This window comes from Monodon monoceros, unplaced genomic scaffold (assembly GCF_005190385.1).
Source record: "Monodon monoceros isolate NGI ecotype Baffin Bay Population unplaced genomic scaffold, NGI_Narwhal_1 Super_Scaffold_17, whole genome shotgun sequence".
NCBI lineage: Eukaryota > Metazoa > Chordata > Mammalia > Artiodactyla > Monodontidae > Monodon > Monodon monoceros.
In genome coordinates, this window is record NW_021703773.1 from 28,967,713 (window position 1) to 28,985,239 (window position 17,527).

Consider the following 17,527-nt stretch of genomic DNA (forward strand, 5'->3'; position numbering starts at 1 on the left):
TTGACTCGGCACAAAAGGACCCACACAGGAGAGAAACCCTATAAATGTCAGCAGTGTGGGAATGCTTTCAGTCAATTTACAAACCTGAGAAGACATGAGAGAACCCACACTGGAGAGCAGCCCTATGAATGTCAGTGGTGTGGGAAATGCTTCAGTCACGAATCTTCCCTTAGACGACATGAGGGAACTCAGCACTGGAGAGAAAGTCAGGACGGCCCTCAGTAGACGTTCTGACCTGAGATGACATGGTGTCATACATGTGAGGAATGTGGATGGAACACCAGCATAGCTTTAGCATTTAACCACACCAAGGTTCACACCCAGTAAAGAAACTCTGTGTGTAATCAATATGGACACTTGTTCAGGCATCACACTCCTCAGTCCAGACAGGCATCACCTGTGGACTTGGATCCATATGTGCCCTGTCTCTGTGGCAAAGCCTTTAGTCATTGGCCTGACCTCAGGTAACTTAGCAGAACTCACTCTGTAAATACAGTATGGGTGTTTTTAGCAACAACTCCCAACTCTAAAGACCCTAGAGCAGTGGTCCCCAGCCTTTCTGGCACCAGGAACCACTTTCGTGGAAGACAATTTTTCCACAGATGGGGGTCACAGGGATGGTTCAGGTGGTGATACGAGCTATGGGGGGCAGCAGATGAACCTTTGCTTGCTTGCCCGCCGCTCACCTCCTGCTGTGCGGCCTAGTTCCTAACAGGCCACAGACCAGTACTGGTCCATGGTCTGGGGGTTGGGGACCCCTGTCCCAGAGGGCTTGAGCAGAGGATAACCAACCCCTAGTTCTCCTTTGATAATTATGGTCAACATGAGCCAACTCCCAGTGGAGAACCACTAAGACTATAATAACTGTAAATAAACATTCAGCCAAGCACCAGGCTTGATGTGCACAAGAAACTCAGCGAAAGAATAAACACTAAATCAAGAACAAAGATGAAGGCTCTTGAGAAATACGAAAGTTTGCTGAGCAACACCAGAGCATACTTATAAATAATTCATACTGGAGAAGTTATTCAATGTAAGGTCATGAGAAATTCTTTATTCATAGAGCAACCTCTCTGGTACATGTGTGCTCAGACTGTACATCACACCTTCAGTGTTCTGAAGGAAGGGAAGTTTTCAGTGGTCACTTATTTCTTAGTCAACATTAAATTCTCACATTGAGGATGCAGCAATCCTAAAAATCAAAATGGAGCTATAGCTAGATTTTATATCAGAAAAAAATGACTTGAGTATGTGGAAGAAGGAGCCTCTAAAAGAATCCTTTAACATACAGTCAGGCAAACTGTGATTTGGTGAAATACCTCTTCATGAAAATGTGGCATAAAAAGGACAGTGAAGTGATCTAGCAATATAGAATGTAGAGTTTGGAAGAAATTAAAATTTGTGTATAGAATAATAGTTGCAAATATTCAAACAATAAAGTCTGTGGCTAAAGGAGCTAAGTGTTGGTGTCTGGTTTTCTTTATGCCCCTGTAAACACAGGGATTCAGGTCTGCACCCTCGGAAAGTGGGCAGAGGCTCAGCCCCACTCTCTGAGTGTCCCCTTTCTCCACAGCTCTTTCCACACAACTCAGCTCCACTTATTCCAACGTCCCTCAACCCCATCTACCCTTTCAGGCCCTGGTGGTGACACAGCTCTGATCTTCAGCTCCACTGGTCATGTTTCCCAGAATGTCACGACCCTGGTCAGGCAAGGTCATGGGGAAGTCTCAAAGACATCTATCTAGTCCTACACTTTTTGAGGCCCCTCAACCTATGTCTGCAGATGGAAACCACCTGGGGCTAGAGAGACAGGCATGTCTGCCCTCCCAGACCTCAGAAATCTCTGTTATTTTGTCCCAAAACCTCTGAATTGAGCTAAGTGGATTAAGAGTTCCTTCCACGATCATACTCTGTATCTTATTCAGCTGATTCCTGAATTATGTGCCTAGCACTCTCACTAAAGAGGAACCCAGCCTTGTCACCCCCGCATAAGCTCATGGAATAAACCTCCAGGATTATAAAATGCCTGAAACTATCAGCCATCATGCAAGCCAGTTTTTAAAATAATTTGTGCGATGTACTGTTCCAGAAGAAAAAAATGAATGTTCTCACAAAGCAGATCTCCCCACTTTGTCTGCAGAACTTGGAATGTTATCCTTTGACACACATCAATATTGAACACAAATCTCAAGGGAAATTATTCCAGGATATCTACTGGGATGACTTGTGTTCGTGTAGCACAAAGTAGCACAGTTCCGAAACCACAGGCCTGAGTCCCTTTACAGGAACACATACAAGGATGATACTGACCCATCATTACTTTTCAAATCTCCACAAGGGATTCTGGGGAACAGTCAGGGTGAAAAACAGTCTTGTGTGAGGAGAATGAGCAACCAATTCTATTGTCTATCGATTGTGACAGATTTCCTTCCTTGGCTATGAAAGGCTTCACAAGGTCCTGTGAGCTTGGAGCAGCATAAAAGTCAGCTCGGAAAGAAAACTTGCCCCATGGACCCTTCCTCAGCCACCTTGGAAGCTGCATCTCAACCAGTGGGGTTTGTCCAGCACCCACTTTTCTGAGATTCTACTGACAGGAGGAGCACGGCTGGATTTCAGGTTGGTTTGAAGTAAATTTGGTGTTCAGTTAATCGCCCAGAGAAATAGGACAGTGGTCAACATATGTAGTGATATGGCTTTTGGCAATGGGGTAAAGATTCTTTAACTTTTTAAAATTTACAATTCTATTGTTTTTCTTTTTTTACTGAGGTATCATTCAGTTATAATATTAGATAAGTTTTATGTTTACAACAGTATATTTCTATAAAGCAGAAACTAACACACCATTATAAAGCAATTATACTCCAATAAAGATGTTAAAAAAAACATGAATTGTTAAAAACAAAACAAAACAATATATTTCAGCTCCTGTACACCACGCACCTGCTCAGGACCAAAAAACTGGTTTCCGTCTGTTACCATCCTGTGGACCCATTTTACCCATTGGGCCTTCTGCCTGCCACTTCCCCTCTGGTTTCCAGTATTCTGTCTTGTGCATCTATGTCTTTGTTTTGGTGCCCTTTGGTTTCATCATTAATTTTTAAATTTATTTATTCTTGTAATTTTTTTGTATTCTATATATGGGTAAAATCATATGCTGTTTGTCTTTTCTGCCTGTCTTACGTTGTTAGCATGATACCCTCCAGGTCCCACCATGTTGTGGAAAATGGCAAATTTCATGTGTTTTATGACTGAATAGTGTTCCATTAAATACCTACTACCTCTTCTTTATCTGTTTTTCCATTGATGACCACCTATCTCAAGGAGTGTACTGTCGCTGTTTTCTTCTAGCATTTTTACAGTTTCAGGTCTTATATACAAGTATTTCATGCGTTTTGAGTTCAGGTTTGTGTATGGCGTGAGTTCGTGACCTTGATTCTTTATTTTTAAGGGTAATTCTGAAACCAGAAACTGATACAATACATCGTTCTTCACACTATTTATTACAAGAAGATGAAAATTCAGAAGGCATGTAAATCAGCATTCTGATTTATGTGGGGAACTGAAACAGCAGTTATCAAAACAAGGTGCGATTTTCTATAGGCATTGAAAGCCTAAATAATGGATTTGTTCATTCTTAGCTGAAACCTCTTTGTCTTCCATTAACAGAAACTAGATAAAAAAGAAACACTGAAGAGAAAAGATTTAAAGCTCAGCTGTGAAGCTTCTAGTTTAATAGAGGAGGAAATGTTTTTCCTGAGTGAATTTGTACTTGATAATGGCCTGCTCTGATGTCCGATGGGAAAGTCTAATTTTCAAGAAGTAAGCATAGTTTCCTTTGATTTTCAAATGCATGTACCACAATATTAAATGCAGCTTTCTCATTGCATAATTATTTGTTCCATGAGGGGAAATGCTGTCTTTCTTTTTCCTGTCTATTTTTTATCAGGACATGGATGCTGCTGATGGCTGCAGGATAACATGAGTGCAATTGATGCCATAGGACTTGACACCTCATTGTGATTAAATAGTAAATTTTATGTCATGCATGTTTTACCATAGTAAAAATTGTGATTCTCGGAAAAAATAAGCACATGCAAAAATGTTTAATTTTCTTTCAGATCATAATTATTCTTAAAAGTATGTACAGGTGTCCCTCTAGTTTTAAAATGCATGATAACAATAAATCACAATGTATAAACCTTCCTTAGAGACAGGGTAAGAAAAAAAGGGATAGATATCTTTCCTTGGCTACAAATGTCTTAACAGAATCACGTGACCTGGACTAGTATAACAGCAAGCAAGAAAAGGACCCTTCTCCCATGTACGTTTCCTCAGGCACCTTGGAACCCACACTGTGTCCAGTGGGGTTTGTCCAGCACACATATTTCTGATGATCTACCAACAGGAAGTACCCAGCTGGATTTCAGGTTGATTTGCTGTATATTTGGTGTTCATCTTGTTCCTCAGGTAACAGGGCAGTGGTAAAAATAATGATGTGGCTATGCGCAAAGGATACGGATTCTTTAATTTCTTTTCAATTTATTGTTCAGTAGACTTTTTTAATAAGGTATTTTTTGGTTATAATATTAGATAAGTTTTTTGTGTATGACAATATATTTCAACTCCTGTACCAGCTGGATTTCATGTTGTTTGATTTTATTTGGTGTTCAGTGTATCCCCTAGAGAAACAGGACTCTAGACAAAATATGTATAGATGTGGCTTTATGCAATGAGTCATGGATAATTTTTAATGTAATTATTTTTCTGCGGTATCATTGGGTTACGATATTACATGTTTTCTATGTATAAAAATATATTTCAACTCTAGTATGCCAAAAAACTGATCAGCACCAAAAATTTAGGTTTTTTCTTTTGCCATCCTGTGGTCCCATTTCACTCATTGGCCATCCCCCTGCTGCTACCCTCTGATATCCACTACTCTGTTGTGTGAATATATGTGTTTGTTTTTGTGTCATTTGCTTTCTTCTTTAATTTTTTTTACTCATTTGTTTTTCGTTGTATACAGTGTTCCACATATGAGTCAAGTCGTAAGGTATTTGTCTTTTCTAAATGTGTCTTCAAGACATTATTAGAGTAAAGGTGATACGTAACCTTGATTGGTTAAGAAAAACCTCATCAAGGTCATGTGACCTGGGAGCAGAATCAAAGGCATTGTGAAAGTGAAATTCCCCCACTGACCTGTCCTCAGCCCCCTTCAAAGGTGCACAGAGTATCCAGAACCCACCATTCTGAGCATCTACTGACAGATAAGAGGTACACAGCTAAGATTCAGGTTGTTTGATTTAAATTTGGCGCTCAGCTTGTCTGTCAGAGAAATCCGACAGTAGACAAAATATGTACTGATGTGGTTTAAGCAATGGGGCACAGATGCTTTAATCTTTTAATTTAATTATTTTTGTAGGGTATCATTCAGTCAAAATGTTAGATAAGTTTTATGTGCACAAAAATATATTTCAACCCCGGTATACCATTAAATTGCTTACACCAAAAACTTAAGTTTTTTTGTTGCCATCCTGTGGACCCATTTTACTCATTGGCCACCCCCCTGATCCTACCCTCTGATATCCACTGCTCTGTTCTGTGAATATATGTGTTTGTTTTTGTGTCATTTGTTTTCCTCTTTAATCGTTTTTTACTTATTTGCTTTTTGTATTTGTGTTTAGTGTTCCACATATAAGTGAATTCATAAGATATTTCTCTTTTCTAAATGTGTCTTCAAGACATTGATAAATACAAGGTGATACATAATGTTGATTGGTTAAAAAAAAAACCTCATCAAGGTCTTGTGACCTTAGAGTAGTATAAAGTCAGCATGAGAGGGAAATTCCTTCCTCAGCCACCCACAAAGCTGCATCTCCTCAGGTGGAGAGTGTCCAGCACCCACCATTCTGAGCATCTACTGAGAGAAGAGGTATCCAGCTGAGTTTCATGTTGTGTGATTTAAGTTTGGTTTTCAGCTATTCCCTCAAGGAAACAGGACAAGAATAAAATTACGTAGTGATGTGGCTTTAGGCAGTTGAGTATCGATTCTTTAATTTCTTTATAATTTAATTAAAATTTCTTTTAACTTAGGTATCATTCCATTATAATATTAGTAAGTTTTATGTGCACAGCAATACATTTCAGTTTCTGTGTACCATATACTTTCTCAGCACCAAAAATGCAGTTTTCCTCTGTCACCATCTAGCTGCCCCATTTTGTCCATTTTGCCTCTGCCCGTGGCTTCTCCTCTGATTTCCACTACTCGGGTCTGTGTATCTTTGTATTTGTTATCGTGTCAATTTTTTTCTTCCTTAAAGTTGTTTTTACTTATTTCCTTTGTTTTTGTTAGTTTTTTGTGTTCCACACATGAGTGAAATCACGAATTATTTCTTTCTCTTAACATGTCTTCAGACGTGGTCAGACCAAAGGTGACCGATGATGTTGATTGGTTAAGCAACCCTTAACAAGGTCATGCGACCTTGGAGCAGTATCAGGTCAGCTAGGAGAGGAAATTCCCCCTTGACCGTCCTCAGCCCCCTTCAAAGCTGCATTCCTCCACCCACCTCCCTGATACTCTCCTGACAGAGAGGAGGAGCACAGCTGGACTTTAGGATAGTTTGCTTTAAATTTGTGTTCGGCATATCCCTCAAAACAAGAGGTCCATACTGAAGATATGTAGTGATTTGGCCTGGCAATAGGGTAACATGTCTTTTTAAATTTTTTTTAATTTTTTAAAATTTTTGGCTGTGTTGGGTCTTCGTTGCTGCATGCGGGCTTTTCTCTAGCTGCGGCGAGCAGGGCTACTCTTAGTTGCGGTGTGTGGGCTTCTCATTTTGGTGGCTTCTCTTGTTGTGGAGCACTGGCTCTAGGAATGCGGGTTTCAGTAGTTGTGGCACATGGGCTTCAGTAGTTGTGGCTCGTGGGCTCTAGAGCGCAGGCTCAGTAGTTGTGGCTCACGGGCTTACTTGCTCTGCAGCATGTGGGATCTTCCCAGGCCAGGGCTCAAACCCATGTCCCCTGCACTGGCAGGTGGATTCTTAACCACTACACCACCAGGGAAGTCCCAAGGTGTCTTTATTTTTATAATTTCATTTTTTAAATTGCATTAACAGTGGGTGTTAATATTAGATGTTTCATTTGTACAGCATTACATTTCAAATTTTGTAAACCTTAACACAGGCTCACCACCAAAATTTTCCTGTCCCACTGTCACTACACATTTGCCCACCTTTACCATTGTGCCTTGGCCCCTGACGTTTCCTCTCTGGTATCCACTACTCTGTTCTGTGAAACGATATGTTTGTTTTTGTCATTTGGTTTGTTCACCAATTTGTTGGTTTATTTCCTTTTTGTTTGTTCTTACTATCGTACGCATGAGTGAAGTCCTTTGGTTTTCACCTTCAGCCTCTGACTTTCTTCTTTAGCATCATAACAATAAGTTCTATCCATGTTCTAGAAAATAACAAGATTTCAGCTTTTTTTATGGCTGAATAGATTTCCACAGAATATACATACTATTGTTTCCTTATCCCTTTTTCCGTTGATTGGGAACTATGTCAAGGAGCATATATCTTTTGTTTTCTTCTAGGAGTTTTACAATTTCAGGTCTTATCTTCAAATCTTTCATAGATTTTGAGTTGAGTTTTAAGTATGGTGTCACATAATGATCTAGATCATTTAACATCAGTAGCAGTTTTGAGAACAGAGGCTGAAAAAATACATCCTTCTGAATGCTCTTATTACGTGAAGATTCAAATTCTAAGGAATTTAGCACCCTAGCATTCTGACTGATGTGGGGCACTGGATGAGCCGTTATGAAAACTTGTTGGGATTGTCTGTAGGCATTGAAAGCCTAAAAGATTATCACTCGTCCTCAGCTGAAACATGTGCTTCACATTTTATTAACTAGGTAAAAGTGAGACGCTGAGGTGAAGGATTCAGAAAACAGCTCAGACGCTGCGTTGTGCCCCGTCTAAGCTAGCAGAGGAGAAAACAATTGTGTTACGTGAGTTTGTATTTGAGAACTGCCTTCTCTGATGTCAGATGGGAGAGCCCAGTTCTCAAGGAGTTATCAAACTTATGTTTGGTTTTCAAATGCCTGGGCGTCAATATTAAATGTGGCCTTTCCATAGCATAAGTATTTCTGTACGTGTGGGGAAATCTTTTCTCACTCTTATCTATTAGACTGTGATACATGTAACCAAAGTCTCTAACTTTAGTCTTTCAAGGATGCAACTCCAAATTCACAGTTCTGCCTGAAACTTCTAACAAGTCAGGGTCCTCATCTGTGGGTAGGTATCTGGAGAGAATGGAGAAATGTCTGGGCGGAGAAGTCAAAGTATCAGGAACCTGGATTTCCTTAGTGGTCGTGAGCTTTCATGACCCCATTTGTGTGGAGGGGGCAGGGGTGACTTGTATGAATGTGACAGTTTTCTCTTTCTTTATACAGAGGAAATTCAAAAAGTAAGATTGGCAAGAAGCACCGAGGAGCGGGGAACATGGCCGGTCGTTGCAGACAGCTGGGTCCCTGCAAACTCTCTCAAGTCCAGCAAGTGAAGAAGCAAAACCTGGGCACAGGGAGGCAGGTGGCTCCCCCGCCAAAGGACGAAGACCCCAGGGTAAGTGGAGGCATGGACTTCGGAAACAGGGTTTGGGCCTGGAATACCTGGGTCCATAACTCCCTTGCCCAGCCCCAACCAAAGACAGCTGCCTTGGGACCTCATCCCCAGGGAGACCGGGCCGTTCAGAGATGGGGGCCACCTGACCCCTCCTTAGTGTGATGTCTGGCCTGCTTTTATCCAAGTCCTTCAATCGGGGTCTTGCTGTGCACACTTAGAGTACCAGCCCTTCCTCCTCTGATGCTCCCTGGCAAAGGCTTTGGGAAGCAGCACAGTATCATAAATATCCTGGCAGCTAAGGGACCACGTGCTTCTGTCCTTTCTCCAGAACCAGTGTTCATCCCTCTCCATCTGTCCTTGTGTTCGCTTTGCACATATGCACCTGTGGGTTCCGCTGACTCACTGACCTTGTTCCCCTCCACCCACAGGTGAAGTGTAGGGACTGCGGAGCCTTTGGACACAAAGCGAGGAGCCTCAGGTGCCCCATGAAGCGCTGTCATGGGGCCCTGGCCCCCCAGCCCTTGGGCTCCAAACATGGCAAGGAGAACCTGGAACCACAGAAGCTGCAGGACCTGCAGACGCCCGGGACCCCTAACACGGCTGAGAGAGAGAAGGGTGAAAGGCAAAGGTGAGCAGTGGGGTGGGTGGTACCCAAGCTTCGGGCTGAAATCGCTGGAGACGGTTCGTCTCCTTCTCTACACTGGGTGCCGAGCCATCTCTAGAAATGACAGGGAAATTGGGGGAACAGGAGCCATGTCCCGAGGGGCCACACTCAGGGGCTCAGAATATGCCTTGAAGTCACTGAGGGGTGTGGAGAACACATGCAATTTTGCACCTGACAGGCCCCAAGGCCATAGGGACAAACAGACAGGAACTCCTGGGAAGCCCAGGAGGGAATCCTGGAGTCGGGGGAAGGATATGAGCGGGGGAGGAGTCTTCACAGAGCACAGGGATTCAGGTCCGGTGTCACCCCCAGACTTGGAAAGGGGCTGGGCCACAGCACCGTTGGTCCCAATTGTGACAAGGAAATTGGGTTTCTGCCCCTTAACGTGGTTTGTTTTGCAGGAAAGAAGAGCAGCAGAGGAAGCTACTCCAGAGATTTCCCAGGAAACCCCAAGGGTGGCGGCAGCAGTACTGGAAGGAGGGAACAGAATCCTGCCACTACCTGAGGGTCAGTCTCCTGGTTCGCGCTCTTTCTTCTTCTGGGGTAACACAATTGGCCTCAATCCCCTTCTGTGGGAGGGAGCGGGTCCCATTCTTTTCCAACCAATGTGATCACTTAGAGTACTTTTCAGATGCCATTTTCCTCGGTTTCTTTGATTTTGCATTCTTACTTGCGGGCTGGCAAGAATATGCTGTTTGGTAAATGGAAGTGATTTTATCAGCAGCATTCCGTAAGCAGAATCCTTTAAGTTAGAACACGAATCTGTAAATTGTGATTCATCCTCCAAAACTGGCCATCAAAACTTATTATGCCATCAAAGTGCCCGCAAAACACCAAGCTGTGCGCAGCCCTCGGAAGGGGGTACACAAGAAGCTTATTCCCACTTACTTAACAAGAGACATTGTTAAACTCCTTGTATTTGCCTATCTGATGTAGAAATGTCTCAAGGTGATATTGTAACTTTCTTTTTCATGAGCACCACTGAGGTTGAGTATCTCATCACATACAATTAATTCCTATGAGATGGTTTTTGGTTAATTTTCATTTTTCCTGGATGGAGAGAAGATGCTCATGTCTGGCCTTTCTGTTTGGTCTTCTCCTACAGCATCCAAACATGCCCACGCTCACCCACGCATCCAAGAGGAAACCCCTCTGGGATCCAGATCTCCCCAGTAGGTCCCCTGTCAGGAAAGATGACAGGAAATGCGCCCACCCTGCAGTGTCTCTCATCAGCAGAAGTTTGGTCCAGGACTCCAAAAGCAGCATCAAGGCCCCAGGCAAGAGGTCTGCCCAGATCCCTATCCAGACATGTCTGAACCCCCCAAAGAAACCTAGACTCAGCCCCATCCAGACTCCCCAGAAGAGCACTCTGACAGCAGATCTGGGGACTTCCCAGAATCTCCCTCCTCCACCCAGTACAACCGGACCCACAGGGACCCCCCAAGTCAGCAGGAAGACACCTGCCCAGGGGCAAAGCCTTGCCCTCAAACCTCCACTGGACAGATCTCGCCCCAATAGTGTCCAAGCCTGCACCAGACACCATCCTCCACCCATCAGCCATGTTCCAAGCCAGCCTCTCAGGATACTCTTTGTGAGAGTAGACGAAGGCCGGTGGAGCTGCAGGTACGTGGCGCCTCCCTCCTTGCCTCGTCCTGAGCAGTCAGTCCCTCCTCCCACTGGCAGGAAGCCTGAGGGACACTGGGCCCCTGGCCCCCGGAGTGTCCTCTACGATGACCTTCAGGTGTCTTCTTCCTCTGAAGACAGCGACTGGGAGGGACATGCCAATGGCAGCTAAGGCTTGTCCTCCAGCCCCAGGTGCCCTGGAGATGACTGTGCACCTGACGAGGGGGAGTCACGAAGAGCAGCTGCTCCTGGAGAAGCAGCGATTCCGCACCCCTGCTGGGCAAACGGTGCTGGAAACCCAGACAAGCCCCAGCGACGCACACGTGCACGCAACTGCATCTTCTCCTGATGGTACTACAGCCATCTGTCAAATGGTGCTTATCACGCTGGAATGACAAGTTGTTTGTCAGTCTGAATCTATTTTAAGTACCTGAGGCAAATTCCAGGAGTAACTTTTAACTATTGTGTAAATAGGAAGCTATGGTAGTAATCTGCATTGGGTGCAAATGTCTGAACTTTTGGAACCTGGCTAAAGGGCCCAACGCTGTGCTTTGCAGAAGGTCAACTAGTGCCCTGTCCTGAGATGAGACTCGTGGATTCTGTGGAGTCTTTCACTGTAAATCATGGTGGGGACACTCCCATGGCTCTGCTTCTTATGTTTCATTAAACGTTAGTGTAAAGCTTTGTTTTCAAATTTTCTTTCAATTTTAATAAAGTTCTACCATATAAGACATGTTGTACATGGTTTTTATCTCTAAGCCTTGAAGATCATCTTAACATTTATTTTTACTCAAGATAGATTTTGTGGAGACTTCCCTGGTAGGCCAGTGGTTAAGACTCCCTGCTTCCAATGCACGGGGCGCGGGTTTGAGCCCTGGTCAGGAAAGTAAGATCCCACATGCCGTGCGGCCAAAAAACAACAACAAAAAAGAAAAAGTAAGATGGATTTTGTAACTGAGGGGAAAGGGGATCTTGGGAGGACCTAAGGCTTAAAAATACAGGATCTCCGGCCCTCCCAGATCCACGGGTCTACATATGCACATTAACAATGCACCGTGTCAATCCCCTGCATGCACGATGTGATAACGTGTAGGCTGCCTTATTCTCACACTGGGCCACACTGGACTCGGTGAATCTTAATAGGTGTATAAGCCTGAATCCTACTTCAAAAGGTACGAGTTCATGTTGTCTGTTTTGAGGCCCGGGCATTGGGATTACAGCTGCTCTGGAGGTGATTATATCATCTGGTTTGAGAACCACTGGAGGTGGTGGCAGTGATATCACCTATGTCACATGCTGCCTCTGTTCTCTAACAGGAAGAGACCTGAGCAGGTCCAAGAAAATTCACCGAGCTGTGTAGAGAGGGCTTCCCGGGAAGAGCAAACCATGTTCCACACAGAACAACTGTTTGGGGAGAGCATCTTCACTCCGCAGAAGCCTGTACGTCAAGGGCAGCTGCTGGCTGAAGGCACAAGGTTGTTAAAATATCGGGAAAGCAGAGCCGGCACACTCGGGGCCATGCCCACACCTACGGGAACTTCTGGAATGACCTTTCTCTTTGTGACCCGGGTCTGAGCGTGTTCCTTACACTCCCTTATCTCATGACCTCAGTCCTGTCCCAGCACTTCCTTACAGATTCTCACAAAAAAAACCACCACTGATCCTTACTTCTGGCATTTCAAAGGGTCTGAATAGGCCCTGACACATGTTCTATTTTATGGAATCCTCTGAACATCACAGGATTAAAGAAGAGGAGTCTGTCATCGTAGCCATCTGGGATTGGAATTGTTAGGGATGGGCTCGGTTTTCTTGGACCTGCAAATACAGGGGACAGGGTTTCAGGACACAGGATGGGTTTAGTGAGACAGCATTGATCTGGGGCTCAATAGAAACACGTGCTGTCACTTTTGAGATGGTGGCGTACCTTCCATCTACCCAGGTGATGGCACACAGCTCATTATCCATACTCGACCCAAAACATTCAGAGTAAGTAAGTATGTCCACACCACCAGACTTCTTTTGACAACCTGCCAAGTATGTGCAACACCGAATCCCCTAGAAAAATTGGCGCTGATAAATACCATTCTCCATCTCTGACTAATGCACTCCAAGTTCAATAATGGAAAGTCATTCAACTGATTCATAAGAATTCCATAGTGCAAAAATTCAGACATCCTGCACCCCGTCAACAAATGAGTCTTCAAACGCAGAACAAGTGGAAAGTCCTCAGACCCAGTAATCAACCCCACCTGCTCCAGTAACTTCACGGCGCACACCACACTCCTGAGGAGGAGGCACAAGTTGCCACTGAATATCGTGTCCTGTGCACACTGCAGACACGCAGTCCTTTCACGAGACTAGATTATTCACACCTGCAACACGATTTCCTATACATGACTGGGTGTGTGTGCGTGTGACTGTGGGTGTTGGGCGTGTGTGTTTGCAGATGTGCAGCAGAGCTTATCGTAGTGCATCCAGAGACCTCGGCTTCTTCTTGTTCTTCTTCTTGGAAGTCCTTCCCTTTGAGACAAGGGATGTGGCCGATGTTCACTGGTCCCTGAGGCGGGGTGCCTCTGGCTGGATTGTTGAGCAGGCAGTTTTCCTGTTCAGGAAGTTTCATTTTCATCCCCTCTCCATATTTCGACGGGTGAATCACGACAGCATGGGCAGGCAGGGGAGACTCGATCTTCCTGAGGTTGGATTCAGGCTGAGGTCGGTTGTGTTCTCGGCGGCATCTCCACTGCTCTAAGGTGATTTCTTGAACATCTGTTTCCTCCAGGTGCTTCCAGGAACTCTGACGCTGGCATCTCTTCCAGGTTCCCCGTGGGCTGCATCCATGCCTGCGGGGTCAGCCCCAGGGATGTCGGTGCCCCTCCCGGTGACGGTCCCCCACCGTCTCCTTCCAATGAGCTCTTCTGGACGTAAAAGAGGACATAGGCACTTTGGCTCAGGGCAGAAGCCACGTCACAGGCAGTGACCTTGGCGTCGTCCATTTTATACCACTGGCCGTTCCCAGCTTTGACGTAACGGAAGTAGGGTTGTCGGTGACAACTGCCCCCGGAGGGCACCAGTACCACACAGAACACATAATCCAGTGGTCCTGCCTTCTGCTCCGACATGTATGGTTGCAAGTTGAAGCACCCGGGATACAGAACTTTCTTATCCACTTTGTCACCTGTGAAATCCGAAGAACTGCTTCAGCACAAGGATCAGGACCTTGGCGTGCTGTGCAAAGTCAACCTCTTGGTGGCGGGCACCTTCTTGAGACAAACACTACAATGATGGGCATCTTCCCCGTCCAGCTTTTTGGGCTTCTCCAACTCTCTCAAAGCGTGGTTCACACTCTGAGCTGCCATGATATCCAGGCTGCTGTCCAGATAAGGGTCAGAAGGGTCTATTTGTAGACGACCTAAAATATGTTTACTTGTCAGCATCATGCATAAATATGCTGAGAGAGGAAAACAGCGCTCGGGTAATGAGGATACATTTTGCTTAGCCCCTCCGAAAGAAATAAAAGGAAGACCGCGGGAATAAGTGGGGTGTGTGTGTGTGTGTGTGTGTGTGTGTGTGTGTGTGTGTATTTATAAGTACCTTTAGGCATGCACATTTTCAAAGTACTAATATTCTTAATGTATTATGGTTTGTACTTAACAAAAAGATTTCTGCCATTTGGGACACTTCTTAAATGAAAAGCAAACTTTTGATCACTTTCTTAATTCCCTGAATATCCTTGGCAATCTTTCCGAACAGATTCCCTTGATGGTTTAGAATTCAGAAGGAAGTCGTTCATGAATGTATCCACCTTGTAATGGAGTGAATTAACAGTGAATTAATAGTGTCATTTACCTGAATTAACAGTGAATTAACAGTGTCATTTACATTAAGTTTTCCACTATGTGGAGGAAAATTTTCTGTACAACGCTCACACTTTACGTAGACAGAACTCCCTTCTCAAATGCCAGTATTTACGGAGGGCCAAAAAATACTGAACAAAAAGATTATCATCCTGTGGTTTTGTTTCTACACTTTTGCTCCTCCTCTGTTTTAACTCATCAATATAATGATCACGAGGGTAATTAGAAATACATTAGTCTGCCTATGTTGGTCACTTAAACTGTGACAATGTAAATCCTTGTCAATCACTTGGGGGAATCTGTTTCCTAATCTCCATTTCCTTAAGTTGATTATTATTATTATTAACAGCCATCACAGCATTCATATCATTCGCATCATCACCATGATCATCATTATTTTTATTATTACACTGCTTATTACAGAGCTCTTTTGCATATACTGCTCTATTCAAAAGTGTTTTGGATTTGCTGAAGATGACTCCTGAGGGTTCTCCCCACAGACACACACACAGCAGCCCTTTGACAACAGCTTTACTGCCGGCACCTGTTGGCTGGACGAGGCTCATGAAATCCTGCACGTTCCCCTCAGGGAACAGTGAGCGGCCCAGGCTGGAAGGGGAGCTTCGAAGAGCATGTCCATGGGCCACCTGAGCCTACAGGACAACTGATGAGTTCTCTTGAGGGCCCAGAAACAGCTGTGTCTCCCAGGAAGTCAGAGAGGGTATGCTTGCCCACCATAGCCGCATTGTCAAGGTTACTCTGGGGGCCCAGGAACCACTCTTGCCCTCCTTGAGAGGCTGGAGGTGGCATCCCTGCCCCCAGCATCTTCAGAATTTTCTTCTCAGATCAGGAACACAGGAACCACCATAGCTGGAAACGGAGGTGCACAGAGGTCATCTTATCCCCCCCGAGCCTCTAGAATGTTCTCAGTTCCCACGGGTGCCCAGGAAAGGCCGACGCCAACACTGAAGGCATGGAGAGTGTGGTTCGCTCGCCCAAGCAACTGCAGAAAGTTTTCAGTCCACCTGGCAACTGGGAAACTGGTGCTGCCAGTCCCTTTTGCCCTTGCTGGCCAGGAAGCACACAGATGATGACCTTGGACAGTGTAGGTGCAAATGGAGGGACCTGGACTTCAAGGTGCCCAGAATGAGAAGGACCGACAGCAGGCGAGGTCTGGGCAGTGCTGGGGGCTTCATGTCTGATGTCTGAACGCTGACTGTGGATGTGATTCTTGTCTTCTTTGCCTGGAGAAGCTGAAAAAAGTTCTAGAGATGAATGGTGGTGATGGTTGCACAACAATGTAAAGGTACTTGATGTCTCTGAACTGTATGACCGTAAATGACTAAAATGGTAAGTTTATGTACATTTTACCATGATGAAAAATCATAACTCCAAAGAGATGGACAGTAGAACACACATTGCCTTAAGGGGATGAGGAGATACAGATGGCACAGTACGGAGAAGAAAGTGTGATCTGCAGTTTTCGGGTGGAAGGTCCTGTAAATACCAATTAAATCTATCTGGTCTGTTGTGTCATTTAAAGCTTGTGCTTCCTTATTAGTTTTCTGTCTGGATGATCTGTCCATTGGTATAAGTGGGGTGTTAAAGTTCCCCCCCATTATTGTGTTACTGTCGATTTCCTCTTTTATAGCTGTTAGCAGTCTTCTAGGATCGATCCCTTGATCATTATGTAGTGTCCTTCCTTGTCTCTTGCAATAGTCCTTATTTTAAAGTCTACTTTATCTGATATGAGTGTTGAACCTCCAGCTTTCTTCTGATTTCCATTTGCATGGAATATCTTTTTCCATCCCCTCACTTTCAGTCTGTATGTGTCCCTAGATCTGAAGTGGGTCTCTTGTACATAGCATATACATGGGTCTTGTTTTTGTATCTGTTCAGTGAGCCTGTGACTTTTGGCTGGAGCATTTAATCCATTCATGTTTAAGGTAACTATTGGTACATATGTTCCTATGACCATTTTCTTAATTGTTTTGGGTTTGTTTTTGTGGGCCCTTTTCTCCTCTTGTGTTTCCCACTTAGAGAAGGTCCTTTAGCATCAGTTGTAGAGCTGGTTTGGTGATGCTGAATTCTCTTAGCTTTTGCTTGTCTGTAAAGCTTTTGATTTCTCCGTCAATTCTGAATGAGATCCTTGCAGGGTAAAGAAATCTTGGTTGTAGGTTCTTCCCTTTCATCACTTTAAGTATATCATGCCACTCCCTTCTGGACTGTAGAGTTTCTGCTGAGAAATCAGCTGTTAACCTTATGGGAGTTCCCTTGTATGTTATCTGTCGTTTTTCCCTTGTTGCTTTTAATAATTTTTCTTTGTCTTTAATTTCTGTCAGTTTGATTACTATGTGTCTCAGTGTGTTTCTCCTTGGGTTTATCCTGCCTGAGACTCTCTGTGCTTCCTGGACTTGGGTGGCTATTTCCCTTCCCATGTTAGGGAATTTTTCAACTATAATTTTGTCAAATATTTTCTCGGGTCCTTTCTCTCTTTCTTCTCCTTCTGGGACCCCCATAATGCGAATGTTGGTGTGTTTAATGTTGTCCCAGAAGTCTCTTAGGCTGTCTTCATTTCTTTTCATTCTTTTTTCTTTATTCTGTTCCGTGGCAGTGAATTCCACCATTCTGTCTTCCAAGTCACTTATCCGTTCTTCTGCCTCAGTTATTCTGCTATTGATTCCTTCTTGTATATTTTTCATTCCAGTTATTGTATTGTTCATCTCTGTTTGTTTGTTCTTTAATTCTTCTAGGTCTTTGTTAAT

The 17,527-nt window shown here is 44.2% G+C and overlaps 1 protein-coding gene across 1 annotated transcript; it reads left to right on the forward strand.

The window, feature by feature from the left end:
• Positions 1 to 349: 349 nt before the first annotated feature.
• Positions 350 to 11,080, forward strand: LOC114897485 (protein FAM90A1-like). The gene is made up of 6 exons (XM_029226264.1): positions 350 to 464; positions 1,636 to 1,708; positions 8,453 to 8,621; positions 9,050 to 9,249; positions 9,687 to 9,828; positions 10,391 to 11,080. The coding sequence occupies exons 1-6, from the start codon at positions 350 to 352 to the stop codon at positions 11,078 to 11,080; spliced, it is 1,389 nt and encodes a 462-aa protein (XP_029082097.1).
• Positions 11,081 to 17,527: the final 6,447 nt, after the last annotated feature.